Source organism: Calypte anna, chromosome 23 (assembly GCF_003957555.1).
Source record: "Calypte anna isolate BGI_N300 chromosome 23, bCalAnn1_v1.p, whole genome shotgun sequence".
Taxonomy (NCBI): Eukaryota; Metazoa; Chordata; class Aves; order Apodiformes; family Trochilidae; genus Calypte; species Calypte anna.
This window is the reverse complement of record NC_044268.1, coordinates 4,866,433-4,882,815: the sequence shown is the minus strand read 5'-3', so window position 1 is coordinate 4,882,815 and position 16,383 is coordinate 4,866,433. Positions and strand designations below refer to the sequence as shown.

Sequence of the window (16,383 nt, the reverse complement as noted above, 5' to 3'; positions counted from 1 at the left end):
CTTCTGAGCAGATTTGTAATTGATGCTTTCAGGCTTGGGTGCTCTCGTGCCTACATCAAGTTCCAGATGGTGAAGCAAGAAAGCAATGGGAAAGGTTGGTTGAACTTGATTTCTTTTTCTGTGTCTGTGCATAGATGTGCAATGTAGCAAAGTCACAAGGAGCATTTAAAACTTCTGGTTTTGCATTTTTCCACAAGAGAAAGCACATGCTGGATGGGATAGTAGTAGTCATCTTTCTTCCTTTAAAGTGAGGAGGAAAGGTAAAATTACTTAGAAGTGAAGGATTTAATACTTTGTAGAGTGAAGCCTGGTGTTTATTAACTGAGAAGACAAGCTTGCACCATCTCTTGTACCACTGCCTTCTCCTCTGAAGTGGCAAGGGGTGTTTGTTCCCCAGTCAATGACTTTTCTCCTGACAGAGCCAGCTCAAAACCTGGCAGATAGTTTAATTTCCATCAGCTTCTTTCTCTAGACCTCACAGGGTATTCAGAAACATAATGTGAATCATTTTGGGTGGTGACTTTTAGGTTCTCCTAAGAATGAAAAAGAAAACAAAAAAAAACCCCAAACAAACAAAAAAGGAGAAGCAGAAAAGCAATGCCTTTTTTTTTTTTTTTTTTTTCTGGTACATGACAGGTTAAGTTTTAAGAGAAGCTTTCTGATATCACTTTAGCAAACCATATGCTTAACTTCCAGATTTACTATAAAAAGCTGTTTCAGAGAACTGAGCTGACCAGGCTTTTAGGAGGATTTAACATGGTAATAAGTCTCCAATCAAAAATAGCTAAGCAGGCACAAACTGGGACAGGTGCCTAGCTTTATTTTTTAATTTTTACCTAGTGCTGACTTCTGCAGTCAGAGCTGGAGGAGTCTGCCAGCTCTGAGCTGCAGTTGCAGCTGGCAGGGGAAGCTGCCTGCTCTGCTTTTGCATTCACCTTAAAGAGAATGATGGAAATCCATGGATTATTCTGCAATAATCCATTGACCTGGAATTTCACTGTTATCCAGAGCTTCCATCCCATCTGTATTTCAACTGTTAGAACCTGCTTCCTTCTCAAAGGGAAACCAACTTGTTTAGCTTGTGGTTTGGACACATAGCCCTGAGGATTTGGGCTTAGTGAAGAAAAGGAAACTGTCACAGAGCCCACCCAGCAAGGATGTGGCAGTACATAAATCCTGGAGCATGAGTAGGATCTCCTGTGGCAGGGAGGTGGGGAGGAGGGGAGGCAGGTGAGGAGGAGGTGACAGCCCCCCCAGGAGCTGTGTCCTCTGCCCTGCTGTCACCAGGAGCATCAGCTCCTGAGCTGAGCAGTTCTTACTCAGGCTTCATTTTTTTAAGTCCTCCCTTTTTGGTCTCATTGTATGAAATAGACACCTCTTTTAGGAAGGTGGAGAGGAGGTGAGGTGACACAGCTGGGGACAGGGGAATGACCTTTCACTAGATCAGGCTTTACCTCCAGTGCTGCTTTTCACTTTGATCATGAAAATTTGCTTTTTCTTTGTAGTACTGTTTCCCTTTCTGCTTTACATGGAACCACTGGCACACCCCACAGATCCTTACATACCATCCTGCTACCAGCCCTGACACTGAGCAGACCCAGCAGAGGCCAGCAGCATTCCCAGCCTTCCCAAAGGCAGGAATAAGCCAGGAATTTTGTATGTGTGTCACAGGATGGCACCCTGCACACCCTGCACAGAGCCTGGCAGGGTTGGGGGTGAGGGGACAGCACAGGTTAACTGCTGTCAACCAGAGAAATGTTTCCCATCTTGTTTCCATCCTCTGCTTTGCTTCCTGTTGTGTAACAGGCACATCCCTCTAGGACCATGACTCTGCACTGCTCGAGTGATCTCATTAGGGAGGGGTGATTTCTTCCTTCTGTTTTTTTATGTTGAGGTTTTTTCTTTTTTTTTTTTTTTTTTTTTTTTTTTTTTTTTTTTTTTTCTTTTTGCCTTGATTTTGAAAGCTTCTGTCACTTGACACATGAGGAGGGAGTTGATGTCTGGAGGTAACCTGCAGGGCTCCTGGCCTGGGAGTCACCTGTGCTGGCAGGCTTGGTGCTCTTTACTCCAGCTGTCTGCTGGAACCATGCCATCACTTTCCAGCTGAAGATGCTGTTACCAGAACTCCTCCACCTTGTCAATAAAACGCTGCAAACATCTCCTCTGTTAGCAGCATGACATCATTTTCCAAGGAGGAAGCTACTGATAAAGCCTCCAGCCTGGCAATCTTCTCTTTTCTTTCTCCTCCTTGGGAGGGTGGAATGAACACCCTGAGAGCTCAGGATGCCACACGGGGCTCTCTGCTCACCCTGCTTTGCTTTTCCTGCCAGAGTGTGACCCTTCCTCCTGCTCTCTTGTAAATGCTCCTGCTTGAAGCTGACTTGTCTCGTTTCCTTTTGCAGACTCTGAGTTGGATCTCCAGCAAGCTCTCCACCAGTCCATCTTCATGCCTTCCCTGGCCTCCAACCCGAGCCACCGCCTCCACCTCTGCTGGGAGCAGCACTGTAAGCTCCTGCCCGAGGTCTCAGGCCTGACAGCCAAACATGTGGCCAAATGGAGTGTGGAAGAGGTGAGTTCCCTCTTCTGCTCTCTTAGGGGGCAGGAATGCCAGAGCCCTCCTCTCCTGGACTGCAAATTGGAGACATCTTTCTTTTCTTCCCTTTCCTAGGCAAGGCTTTTCTCTTTGCTCTGCATATGCCACAGCTGACTCAGCTAGAAGTTATACCCTAGAATATAACCAAGGGGAAGGATCCCTGTTAACCCTCTGATAGCCAAGGCTCCTTTCCCTGAACAGGATTCTCTCCCTTTTTCTTTATTTACCCCTTGATCTTGTAGTCCTCAGGCCTGAAACAGCAATCTGACAGCAGATTCCTTTTCTCTCTGATCTCCCTCCCCCTCTCCTGTGACTTCGCTGCTGATTCACTTTTACATTGCAGATAATTCCAGTCTGCACTCTGCATGCCCACTCCTCCTGCATCTCCCTGCCTGATTCCCCTGGAACAAAACTGCCCACAGCCTGACCTGATTTCTGACAGAGGGAGCTGTGCAGCTGGGGATGTGTCTCTGTACTCCTGGCTCTTGAGATGTCTTCTGCAATTAGGTGGCATGTGAAAAAGCTGCTCTCTTTTGGTGTGCTGACTAGTTAGTTTTTGCCTCAGTGCCTTGGGCATAAATAATATTTGTATCTCCACTTGGGAAGTGGTGACAGTTTGGATCCTGGCACTTAATGGCATGCCATTTAATTCAAGAGAAATGTGCTGTAATGTTGTGCTTCCAAGGACATAGGTAATCTGCAAAGCAGGAAGAAGGTGCCCTTCTTCATGATGCATTGAGGATTTTTAGAGACTTTTAGAAATTGCATTTTCCCTGAGTGCCTCTTTGGTTAGATAAATCCAGTCTTGACTTTCCTCTTCATGCTGGAGAGAGACTGCTGGGATTGCAGTATCACAGGAACCACAGCAGTTGTGAAGGGAATAGAGCAACTAGTGTGGCTGGTTTAAAACTTGGTCCTTTTTCTTGGGGGTGTTTTGGGTTTGTGGGTTTGGTTTTGTGTTTTTTGGTAATGAAAATGTGTTTGAATTAGTTTCATAGCAAGGAGGAAAAAATATCTCTGACAGATTTGCTGTTCATATCTTTCTTTTGAGAGGCCTTCCAATGATTTTTCCAACAGATCTTTTAGAAAATCAATAAAAGCAGAAGCAGATAATCCTCTGACATGAAAATCAAAATCTCTTTCTTTTGGATAAAACGTGGAGGCGTGTTCATAGAAAAACAGAGTCAGGATGCAAGCCAAATAAAATTTGTCCTTTGCAGTTGACCTTTAAAGCAACTGCTAGGTAAATTTAACTGGGGTATTAGCCTGATAAGGGATAAATGTAAGCAGGAACCACAGGACAGGAATGCAGGACTCTCTGGGTATATTCAAAACCTGGAATACTCTCAACTCCTCTGTGCTGCAGCCTGAAACAACTGATGAAGTTCCAGCTGCCAGCAGGAGCATGAATGGCACATTAGAAAGATCAGTTGCAGCCCCACAACAGGCTGGCTACAGTCATTACAGGTTTTGTCTTGAATTTCAGTAAAGTGGATCTGGTTTTGCAAATTATGTTCATCAGCAGTTCCCACAGGAATCAGTTTGGCCTCTGCATGAGCTCTTGCAGGGTCAGCATGTGCAGGGAAATGTAGCTGCAGGTCTGGAAGATGAAAGCAGCAGAAGTTTCTGTGTTTTGGTGAGTCCAAGGTAGATTTAATCTGTTGGCATTGGGGCTCCTCATGTCTTCCTACAGGGCAAACATTTGCCTTTTGAGTTGTGCTTTGAACTCTGCAGCACAAAGGAGGCCATTCTGCTGTTGTGACACAAGAGCAATGGGGCTGTAAATTCTCCTTTGGTTTCAGACCAGAGAACTGGTTTTAATTTATAAAACCCACATTAAGGAAAAAAAAATGTTGCTTTAATTCTGGGTTGAGAGCAGCTGAACTGGCAGAGCAGCAGCAGTGTTTAGGGAAGCAAAAAACTCTTGCTAGCACTGAGCAGTCAACAAGAGTAGTTACTTGGATGCAGCTTTGTTAATTTATTGGAAGCATCTTGCCATGTTTTCAGAGCACAGCTAGTGGAGGATTTTGAATCAGAGAAGAACATCAATATGTGCTCAAGTTGGATCGTTCATTAGTTAATCCTCCATCAGATGCTAATACCTTGTGGGGGGGCTGTCCTGGTGCTAATTGCTTGTGGGTTACTAAATCCTGGGTGAAGCCAGCTCCTCCCTGCAGACTCTCACCAGGGTTTGTCTGTTCTGCTGTGGCTCTTTCCAACTCTGCCAGCAAGGTGTTCCAGAACTGTGCTGACTTCAGGGTATCACACACAGCTGGGGTGGCATCAGCACCTTCCACACGGGCTGTGTGGAGTTTCTGAGGAGTTCTCAGAACTACATAAAGTTCTTTTTTCAACCTCCTTCCTTTTGTTGGTATGCAGTCATAGCATAAGACACTTGCAGCAGATCTGTGAGCACTGAGGTGGTGACTTGCTGGTCACCAGGAAGAGCCCAGGTCTGTCTGATCCCACTGTGCTCCTCACCTCTCCAGCAGCTTTTCCAACCTTACCTTGCACCCTCTGGTCTCCCCCTTTCCCTTGATTCAGGGCTTCACTGCCACTGTTTGAGGCTGTCTTGGCTTCTTCTGTCCCATGGTGTTACTGGTTTTTTGGCTTTGTGCACCAAAGCCTCTTTGTCCCTCAACTGCCACACCTTGGTTTGGGGACTTCTCCTGGGGACCTTCTCTGCTGTATTCTCCCCATGTATCCTCCTTCCCTCCCTTCTCTCCATTCCTGGTAAACCCCAGGGCTCCTGTTGGGATAAAAGGCCACTCCTGTGGTTCAGTGTCCCTACAGATGACTTCTGGGGCAGATCAAGGGTCTGTCACTCAGTGTCTGTGACAATAACCAGCAGGAGTTGTGCACAGGAGCAAGACAAGCTCAGATCATTCCCTGAAGATTTCTGCCAGCCTCTCAGTACCATGGACACTACAGGGCACTTAGGTTTTGTCCCCAGGGCTCCAACTGTCTCTTGAATTCTGGATAGTACCAGACCTTGCAGAAGGATTTTCATTAGTGCTTTTAATTGTGAGGAGGGGGGATTAAAAGGGGAAGTATTTTGGTACTTGTTTTGTAAGAGGAGTTTGCACTTGGGCAGAAGAAAATCTGGGATCACTGCCTGATGGAGATGTGGATTTTAGGGGTTCCCCTTTAAAATGGAGCTGTCCCTGCTGGCAGAAGATGAGGGTGAAAGAGGAGGGGGGTGCTCTACTTTCAGATTGCATAACAGAAACAAGAGGAATCAGGGCTGTTCACCCAAAATGGGCTTCTGACAGCTCCCTGCCTGCCTGGTCAGAGGAACTGGGGGAAGGGAATAAATCCTTGTCAAGTGGTGGGATCAGCTGGAGAGGCAGTGACACCATCTGGGGGAGAATCTGACAACCCTGAGTTAAAGGAGAGCTCGTGTTTGACGTGACCCCTCCTAACTGTCTGTGTATGGAAGAAATGTCACATCTGTAATGACTCCAGTGCATGCACCTCATGAAACTGAGCTGGTCCTGCAAGGGAGCAGCCAATTAGCATCAGATGTTCAATCTGATTATGCCCTGATATACAAATCTTCTGTGAAGCAGTGAAGCTACAGCTGGAGAAGACAATACACATTAAGTCATCCTCTGCTGCCTTCAGGACTGCTCCTCCTGCTATTTGCTATTATATAATGGCATCCAAGGGCTGCTTGCATGTCTCTGGGAAGATTATTCCAAATGGTAACAGATTTCCTGCTTGGAAAGGTTTTCCCTAATTGTTAGATTAACTTCTGCTCGTTTAATCCTGCTGGTTCCATGGATCCTGTGCACCCACCTCACATTCAGTAAAACCCAAACTCCTTTCCATCCCAGCTCTTCTGCCCTCTGTTTGTTGGTAAACCAGCAGTACTCACTTGGATGGTTTATTTTGGATGTCATCCTGGCAAACTCCAGATCCTTTTTTTCTTTCTGGTTTTACTTTCCAGCAGTACCGTGGAGAAAGTGAAGTTGTGGGTGGATTTAAAATAGTCTAGCCATGTAGGGCTGTTCATCTCTAAAAGTATTGTTGATATTTTATAAAGAGACTTTTAAGCAATGGAGGAAGTGGACTTGCACAGGAAGGCAAATGGTCAAAAGGCAATACAGAAAGTAGCCAGCACACACCTTGTAGGGGTGTTGCACCAACAGTCCTGTAATGGTTTTCATAAATACCCTTCATTCTCAGGAGAGCTCTAAGTATTAAAGAGTTATAAATTCTTGCATATAGAACTCTCATACAGAAATGAGACTGTTTGGCTTGGTGAAATCCCACTTTAATTGTCTGTCTTTCTCTTTTTCTCCTTCCAGGTGGTGAGCTTTATCCAGCGTTTACCTGGTTGCAAAGAACAAGCTTCTGTTTTCAGGGATGAGGTAAGTTGAGTCTACCCAAATCCTGTGCTGTGCCAGCAAAGGGTTTTTTTAGCCCCTTACTCTGGAGTTACAGTGCAGAGATCCCAGTCTGTGCTCAGCCTTTGTCAGCACACAGCCTGTGGCATTTAGGAGGCAGCTCCAGCATGGAGCTGAATTCCTGCATGGCTAATTGCATTCTGCTTTAGATTTCCCCTGCAGTTCCAATCACTGAGCTTATGCTTAACATCCTGTCTTGGACTGTTGTGCAGTGGGTTTGGCATCCTTAGGAAGATGTCCTGTTGGAATGGTGCAGTGAGGATCTCATCTGCTCCCTCTAACAAGCACAGATGCCTGCTGCTCATGGGGAGGCTACAAGTTGTAGGGTTTCCCAGGAATTGCTGCTTTCCCCTCTGGCTGTGGGGAGAGCAGGAATGGAACCTATTCCTGGAACAAGCAGTGGTTGAGGAGATCAGAGCATCTCCTCCTGCCCTGTGTCCTGACAGTGCTGCCTGAGCTGGGCTGGACTCAGCTCCCTGGTTCTGAGAACCCAGAGAACCCAGAGGCAGCATGGGGCATGGCCCCCCTGGTTCTGAGCACATGGATCCCAGACCCCTGGGTTCTGTCCAGTGCTTCAGCTCCCAGTTTCATTGCAGGTTGGACTTGGAGATTCCTGAGGAGCCCCTGAGAAATATACCCAGAGATTCCTCCCCTTCTGTCATCACATTTACTGCTGGGGGGTGAGATGGTGAGGGAAGGGGCTGCATCTTGTCTGAGCAAGGAGAAACCTTCCATGTTGTAGCAGCTGTAAAGGACAGGTTTTTAATAGATGACAGCTCCCCAGAGCTGCTTTCCTCTCAGGATGGAGCAGGCTGCAGTGCATTTGGTGGGATTTGTGGCTGTGTTTTGTAGCCCCTTGTTTTAAAAGTCATGAACACATGCAAAATAAAAAAGCAAAGAAATGGAGGTCCTGTTCACAATGCAGCAAGCTAGTGGAATACTGTTTAACTGAGTATGGTGGGAATAATAGAAATATCAATAATAATAAAATAGTAAAATAATAAAATATAATAATAACAATAATAGTCTCATTAATTTCAGTATAGCTAAGTGCAAAAGGTTCATCCCAAATTCTAGTGCAGATGTAGTCAGTGGTGGTGAGAGTTTGTTAGGTGAGCTGTTACAAAGAAATCTTCTCATGAATCCAACCATTCACAATGTGGTTTATTTTTCCTGTGCATAATTGAAACAAGTCCTGAACACAGTGACTGCTTCCTGGGCCAGAGAGCAGATAGCCAGGTTTCTATTTTAATACCTTACCATCTGCAGCCTCAAAAAATATGATTCCTGTGCCAGAGGAGAGGGGCTTGGGTGGGTTTTCAGCCTTGTGCTGAAATCAGTTTGAAATTAAAACCCTTTCAGCAAGTTTGGCTTTGGCCAGAATTCAGGTGTGAGTGAGGGGATTGCTGAGCTCCCCTCACCCTGTCCCTAAGCTGGAATCAGTCCTGGGAGTGCTCACCCTTTAGGATAAATAAATCCCTTGCAGACTTCTCTTGGCTGGGGGTGGGGGGGGAGAGGGAGAAGTTGCTGCTTACATTAGGAACAAAGAGAACAAATTGTGCAGGGAATTCTAAAAACCATCTGAATAAGATTGAACAAAGGAAATCATAATAAAGCACTGATACTGGGCTTGATTCTGGGTCCAGTTCAGGGAAGGTCTGTTTAAAATAAGCATCTTGGAGGCAATGCAGTGGAAATGGAGCATGGTAATGATACTGGACTCAAAAGCATTTTGAAACACAGGACTGTTTTCTAGCAGTTCTCTGCTACTCTTGACTCTGTATTATTTAATTTAATCAGCACTCCATTTGTTTCAAGCTATTTTTACCATGTTCATTGCAGTAGTGTAGACTCTAGGCAGCTTGCAAATAAGATTTGGGGACATTGTGTGGCCATCTGGGGACTGGGAGCACTGCTGTCTTTTCCAGTGTGCTCACTGGGAGGTTAAATAACTTCCTCACAGTCTCTTCTGTGGTTAGAGAAGGGGAAACCAGATCTCCTGTCTCCCAGTTCTTTGCTTTAATTGTGTGCTTGCCCAAGTTTATTCACTGTGTCCTCTTCCACCAGTCATTGCCATCCACAAAAAGTTGTAGTTAGGCAGACTACAGAAACAGAAGAATTTGTTGTTTTGGATGAGTTGAGTGTCCTGTGCTGTCTGCTGCACTGGTGAGCATCAAGTGAGAGGAGGAGATGCTGTCAGTCCCTGTAAATGGACTTCAAGGGGATAACTGAGGGAGACAGATACTGTTTGTCTGTGTCCATTAATCTTTGGCTTCCTTCCTGCAGCTTTTGGGATTTCTTTTAATTATATCTTTATATATATAAATATATATCATCTTTATATATATAAAATTTAATTCTATTTTAGTTATATATACTTACAAGAACACTGTGGGTGTTCTTGTAAACCCAGCTAAACTTTTAACCTCTTAAAATAATCTTACAGTTTCACTCACTGCTACCTAAAGCATCCTGTACTTTCACCAGGTAGTGTGGTTTTCACTTGCTTACTTTGAATCCAATCAAATATCTCCTTGCTGATGGATTAGGGGAGAGTGGCTCTAAGTCCAGGCAGATTACATGTCTTTACTCTGCCTTGCTTTATGTAGCACATGAGCTTTTTTACCATGTGCTAAGCAAACCCATTCAGGGGCACTGAAAATGATTTCCCAACAGCTTTAAACTGAGTTTGGGTCTGTGGGTGTTGCACATACTTGTGGGAGCAGACAGATCTTCCACCTCCCAGGAAGTTTTCTCATCTGTAGGGTTTAGAGCAGAGCAGTCCAGACAAAAATAAAATTTAAAAAAGGGGTAGAAGGGTATTTGGCTTTAAATTTTACCCTGCTTAACAGGAGTCAGAGTCTGTGCAGTGGCAGACTGGAATGAATGCACTAGGAAATGGTGATTTTGTATTTCTAATTGTGTCAGATCAGTGTAATATATTAATTCTTGGATAGCTGCCTCCTGAAGACTCACAGTTACTGGATTTCCTGCTCTCATTCTTGACCACGGGTTGTGAATAAGCCATAGCATTTTTTACTATTTTTGGCTTTTCAGAACAATTGAAGTTTGAGTTTTCAGAGCTTTGGTTGCACTTTCATTCCTCAGGCTTCAATCTTTTATTTCATTGAATGACCAGGAGTAAGAAACCTGCCTCTCTACTGATGCTAATCTTTATTTTATGTTGTTTTTCCAACTTCCAGCAGATAGATGGTGAGGCCTTCCTGCTCCTGAACCAGAGTGACATTGTTAAAATCCTCAGTATCAAGCTGGGTCCTGCCCTGAAGATCTACAATGCCATTCTCATGTTGAAGTCTGCAGAAGACAACTAAGAGGAGCCTTCAGCAGAGCCCCTGAGGACCTGATGGGGAATGGATCTTCACTTGTGAGCATTACCAACATGCCACACTGTTAGGTTGGGACTCAGATGTATTTTAAGTAGGACTGGGTAAAAATATTTTGTGGACATAAAAATCCTGCCACAGTCTGGAATATGGGGCAGCTTCACTTCCAAGAAGAGGATATTATTATATTTTGTAATTGAATTTGGTTTTGATATATCAATCTCTTTTTGAGATAGAGAAGAAACCTCCAGTTATAAGGGGAATCCAGGGTCACATTGGTGGAGCTGCAAGAACAAGAAGAAAGCAATGAGTAAAATGCCTGTGTCCAGGGATGGTGCCTGAGAGAGACTGAATTAACACCAGCATGTTTAATAAGTTCAGTATGTAGAAAAACTGAGCAACTTGCCTCTATCCTTCAGTGCTGTGACTCAAGAGCTGAACTTTTCAGGAGTGCTTCTTAAAATCCAGTGTCTTTTCCTGATCCTACTTGTTCTAATACCCTTGGTCAGCAGGATGCTCACACCACAGCAGAAAGGTGCATGGGCAAAGGGTTTCCAGCAGTGATGACTTGCATGGTTTCTGCTAAAGACCAAAATGTTCTTGGTGTCACCAGAGAGCAAGCAGCAAGCCCTGTGTAGAGAGGCTCTGGGTAGGCAGAGATCCCCTCATAAAGATATCTCCCACAGGAAACAAATATTCCAGCTGGAATTCTCCTGTCAGTGCTTTTGTGCAACTGCTCCTCTGCCCCAGGACCAACTTAGAGCATGATGACACAGTTAAGAGCACTTGGGAGTTGGGTGGATTCCTTCTTGTCCTCTCCACTGTCAGCTGCGTGCTCAGTGCAGGAGCTGGGACCCCAGCAGTGCCCAGTAAGTGTGTCCAGGTGTAACCAGATTGCCAAGAAACAATTTGGTTTTACTTTGGAGCAGCTGAAACTCCCAAGTGCTCAGTGCTTAAGCCTCTCCAGCCTCCAGGTGGGTTTTGGTCAGTGCTGACAGGCAGAGAGGACACAGCTTTATGGACATGGCCATGGGACTGTGCTCCCATGGAAACCTTGGGAGAAGTGGTGAGCCCTGTGTGGCTCTGCCCAGTGTTCCCCTTTGTGCCTGCTATCCTGCCAGCTCCTGAGCCATCCTCTGGCCACCCTCCCTGTCAGGTGTTTGGTTGTTCTGGAGCTGAGCTCTGCCCATCTCAGCTGGGGAGATGTTTTCATCCCAACTTTCCAGGCTGAGTCCTCTGTGCACAAACCCCTCTGAGCACTGTGAGTGTGAGACCATGATGTTGCTGAGGGCAGGATGGGCATCAGCCTCAGCCCAGGGCTGCATGAATTTCTCAGGGCATTGCATGATGAGGTGTGACCCATCTGGAGACACCTCCTGTGCTTGGTGTCCTTGTCACCAGTGTTGTTTCCACACTCCCCAGCCCTGCAGCATCTCCAAGAGCCATCAGGAACTGAGACTGAACATGCTCTCCTTGACTGTGACACAAGAACACACTTGGGTCTCTTCCTTCCCTAATCACTCCATGTCCTTTGTCCCACCTTTCAGCTGCTGAGAAAGTCTTTGCCACTTGCCTGAAGTAGTGAGTTTCTTAAAACTGTAAATAGCAGAATCCACACTGCTGAAGGCATTCAGTCCTGGATTAATATTTAGAGCAATTTCTATCCATACTTTCTATTTTTGTATAAGATGTTAAGGAGCTGAAGCCTTCCACAGAGAAGACATGGTGGTGGTGGGATATTTCCTAGCTGAAACATGAAATATCAGTCAGGAATTCAATGCAGTGTTAAGGATGAGACAGGTTAGGGATTTAATTTATAAAAATCCATTCTTGGTATGATTACTGGGATATTCACCAAAGAGTCACATTCCTTTATCTCCCCCTCTGTGCATCTGACATCAGTGTGAAGACTTGAATTGTAAGTGGCATGTCCTGAACTCTGACACAACTTGCCTTCCAGGCAAAGCAAAATTGTTTCCTGACAACTGGAGCAGAGGATCTGTAGCTGGACTGTATTTTCTTTCTGCCTCTCCACTGCTAAATCACCCTGAGCCCTTCTTTGCTCCAGTTTCCCCCTCTGTGACACCCAGCCAGGTGGGGGGAGTGCAGTTTCACCTTCCTCTTGTTTCTAGCAAGCAGTTCCTGCCAGGTTTTCTGTTTTATCTCCTTCCTCTGGGAAACTGAGTTTGGGGACAGCAGATTGCCTCCAGCAATAAAACAAAATATAACATTATTTCATCTCTTTTACTATATATAGAGAGAGGATGAAGAGAATTGGTGAAACAAGCAATGAGATTCTAGTCACTGAAATTATTCAAACAGAAGAGAAATCTTTAATCCTAGGGGCTTCCAAGCCAGCTGGATCAAAGAAGAAAATGTGTTCTTGGAGTTGATTCAGTGACAGTAAGAGCAGTGCTAACAGCAAGGAGGAAGGAGGAGCCCTTTTAGGGGTAGAAAAGGGAGGAATGTGCTTCTTGTGCCTTTTTTTGTAACCCAATAATTGTCTTTGCAGAGCAAGCAAGAACGTGCACACATCTCTTAGTGACTCCTTTGCCAAAGAGAGCTGGGTTCTAAAAAAAACCAAGCAACACCACAGTAACACAAGGGCCAAAAGATTTCCAGTGCTCTTCACTGGACACAGTCAAAATATTTACAAGACAGAAAACCAACTAAACCAGCTCATCTCTTAGCCCCATAACTTAGGGATTCATTCACTGCTGATGCCATTTTGCTCCAGGACTTATTTCTGCTGCCAGACTCTGCTTGTGCAAACTCAGCTCTGCCTTGTCCCACTCCAGACCAAGGCTTGTAGCAAGGTGAGGGGTCTGCAGATGCCTTTGATTGTCTGATGCCTTGTTGTCTAATTTGAAACATGCACTTTGAAGCAGAAAGCCAAAACTTGGAGCTCTGTGGTGAACAAAGCTGAAAGTGGTTAATGCCACCTAGTCTGGGGAGGCTTTTGTTGGCTGCTCACTGTCAGCAGAAACCAGCTGGTGGCCCAACTAAACCCTGAAGTCATTTAGAAATATAAATATATCACTTAGAAGCTCCATGACAGCTTCCCACGGGCTGGCAGTGCAATTGGGAAGTTTCACTTCTCAAGTAAAATGGATTTTACTCCTGGTTGTAGCATCCCTGTTTCTGACATCCAAAGCAATCGGATTTTTTTTTTCTCCTTGGTCGAGAGTCCTGTTAGAATTTTTCTCTGCTGTCACCAACAATCATCCCTGTAATCCAGCAGCAGGAAATTTCTGCTCTGGGTAACAAATTACATGGAAGTTGGAGAGAAGCAGTGGGCAGCCCTGATAGTGAAACTCCACAACCAAAGCAAAAAGCAAAAAGCAAAAAAAACCCAACAACATTCACCCCCGGGGATAAGCTAGTTCAGCTGTAGAAGATTTCCTGCCTGCTACTTTCATGCCCTGCTTGGGGATTTATAGCACAGAAAGCTTTAGAGTTTCTGACATCCTCTCCATGATGGGATGAGCCAGCTTAGTTTGGAAATTCCTCCGACTGGAACTGGGAACACGTGCAGGGGAAGGGAGCGTGTGCCCGGTGTCGGTTCAGCCTCTGAAACGTTTGCCTCTTTTAAACCAAATACTTGAGCTTTTTGACACTAGCCATGACGTTGCACTCCACTGATGCTTTCTTCTGGAAATGTGAATAAAATTAATATAAGTTCAAACCTGTCTTATTCTTTCTGGGTTTGGGGATGAGCCCGATGAGTGCTCGCTGGGATGCTGGGCTGGCTCCCTGCCCTCGAGGGCTGTCACCAGGGTGGGTTGGTCATGGCAGAGGTTTGTCACCTTGTTTTCCCCCTCCTAAACCTGGCGATCAAAATGGAGGCAGCATTTTCATTTTTCATCTCCATTGTCAGGCTGAGCAAAGCTGGGTATTTGAGCTCTTTGTGCTGTGCACGTAAGGACAGGATCAGCCTTGGCTGCTGGGGCTCTCCCTGGTTCCCCCAGTTCCCTCCTGTCCTAAGACTCTGCCCTCTCCTAAAGCACCTTCCAGGTTTGAGTGTTTAGTGAAAACAAGAATTTGTTATTAGTGTAAATCAACGCTAAAACTCAGCATTTTGGGGGCTTTGTGTCAGTTTTTCCTCCCTCAATGCCTCATGGTATTATGTCCCCATAACGATGTAAATCAACTCACCTGGGTGTTTGTTACTTCTCTAATTGCAATTAGCTGATCAATTGCAAATCCCTGGGCAAATTGCCCTCAGCTGGTTCTTCCCCACAATCAGCTGGTGGAACTTTTCCTCCTGCTCTTCCCAGAGGTGTTTCAGAAGGAGCTCAGAGGCTGAAGCCAAAACCTCAGCGAGCCAAGGGCAGGAGGGGATGGATTCACTTCAGCAGCTGAGATTACCAGGACCTTTGGAAACTAAAAATATTGAAGGCTTGGAGCCCAGCCAGAATTTCTAAACTATCCCATCATCAGGGTAAACATTTGCTCCCATTGGTTTTCTTCCCTTTGGTTTTTTTCCCTTTCAAGGGTTGGTTTTTTGGTTTTTGGTGGTTTTTTTTTGCTTCTATTTAAACCCCTGGCTTGTGTGCTTTTGTTACTGGGATCTGATTCCCAGTCCTGGTCAGCTGGGATGCTGCTTGCATGCTCAGTAACATCACATTTTGCTTTTACTTGCTCTGTTGATTCCCTCAGGGCTGTGCTGGGACATGTGCTTGTCTGTGGCATTGCACTTGTGACATCTGAATTTCTCTGTGGAAGGGGTTGGGGTTTTTTTGCTTTTTTTTTTGTCTGATGGAGCAACCCTCCCAGAGCAGGGTGCATTAATCACCCAAATGGCTGATTAGATTTGCAGATTATTCTGCTCAGGCAGACACAGAATTTTTTGTCCCAAGTCATATTTCTCCTTGACAGGCAAAACCTGTAGTTTATTTCTTGCCTGCTTGAATGCTCAACTTGCTCTGTTGTCAGCCCTCACTCTGCTCCTTGGGATGCTCCCCCCCTCTCCCACTCAGGACCTTGCACGTGGGCTTCCCACACCCACTCGTGGGTTGACTTAAGGTGAAGACAGAGCAGAGTGGAAGAAGGACTCTGCCTCCCTCCTTGCTCCTTTGCATCACCCTTCAGCCAAACCTCCCAGCCACCAGGAGCCCTTTGGAGCTGCTCAGCCCATGGGACCCAAACTCCTGCAACTCCACAAGGTCCCAAAGCTCATCCAACCCTTGGAGCTGCACAGAGCTTTTGGCAGCCTGGCATTTACACACAAACCATCAGAGCAGGTGCCTGCAGCTCCAGAAGAGACCTTCTGCTGCTCCTCCTCCTCCTCTCCAGCTGCTCTGCCCAGGGAGGACACGGATTCCCTGATTCCCAGCTCTGGGTTGAGGTATGTGCACCAACCTTTCCTTCTTCCTGCTCTTTGCTGGGAGGGAGCTGGTTTTCCCAGCAGGGAGAGGGGACTTCTGGTGCTTGGGGAGGGTGGGGAGATTGTGTGGGTTTTTCTGGTTTGCACAGAGCTTTGAGCTCCCCTTTGAGCAGTTCCTGTGTTCTTGTTAGCCCGGGTGTGGAAACTGGCTGAAGGGAGGAATGTGGCTGGTGGGGAAAAGTGATGGGGAAAAGGAGCCTCCTGCCACCTCCTGCATGAGGAAACAAGTGACCCCCCACCCTCTGCTCCCTCATCCTCACTGGAAGGGTTGAGCAGAGCCACAGTGCTGTATCCATTCCCCCAGCATGAGATCCTTGGCCTTGACAACTGGGGATGCTGCAGTGTTAGGGGGGATGGGAGTTGTTGGCCTTGGCTGCTTGGTTCTGGAGTTTAACAACTGGAGCTTGCTGGGCTGAGATGGGGTGGGACAGGGCCATGAGGAGAGGTGGTGGCAGCTGGGCAGGGGGTGGTGTGAGTTGGTTGCTTTCCAAGATGAGTCAGTGCTTCAGTGTTAATGTTTTGGGTTGGGGGAACCTTAAAGCCCCCCCAGTGCCACCCCTGCCATGGGCAGGGACACCTCCCCCAGCCCAGGGTGCTCCAAGCCCCATCCAACCTTGGACACTGCCAGGGATGGGGCAGCCACAGCTTCTG

The 16,383-nt window shown here is 46.2% G+C and overlaps 1 protein-coding gene across 1 annotated transcript in view; it reads left to right on the top strand.

Annotated features, from left to right (window-relative positions):
• Positions 1-13,989, top strand: part of LOC103530805 (lethal(3)malignant brain tumor-like protein 3) — a 49,682-nt gene extending 35,693 nt beyond the window's left edge. Inside the window, 4 exon segments of the mRNA XM_030464509.1 lie at positions 33-94; positions 2,403-2,569; positions 6,904-6,966; positions 10,206-13,989. Coding sequence (XP_030320369.1) covers positions 33-94; positions 2,403-2,569; positions 6,904-6,966; positions 10,206-10,334 — 421 coding nt within the window. The 3' untranslated portion in view covers positions 10,335-13,989.
• Positions 13,990-16,383: the final 2,394 nt, after the last annotated feature.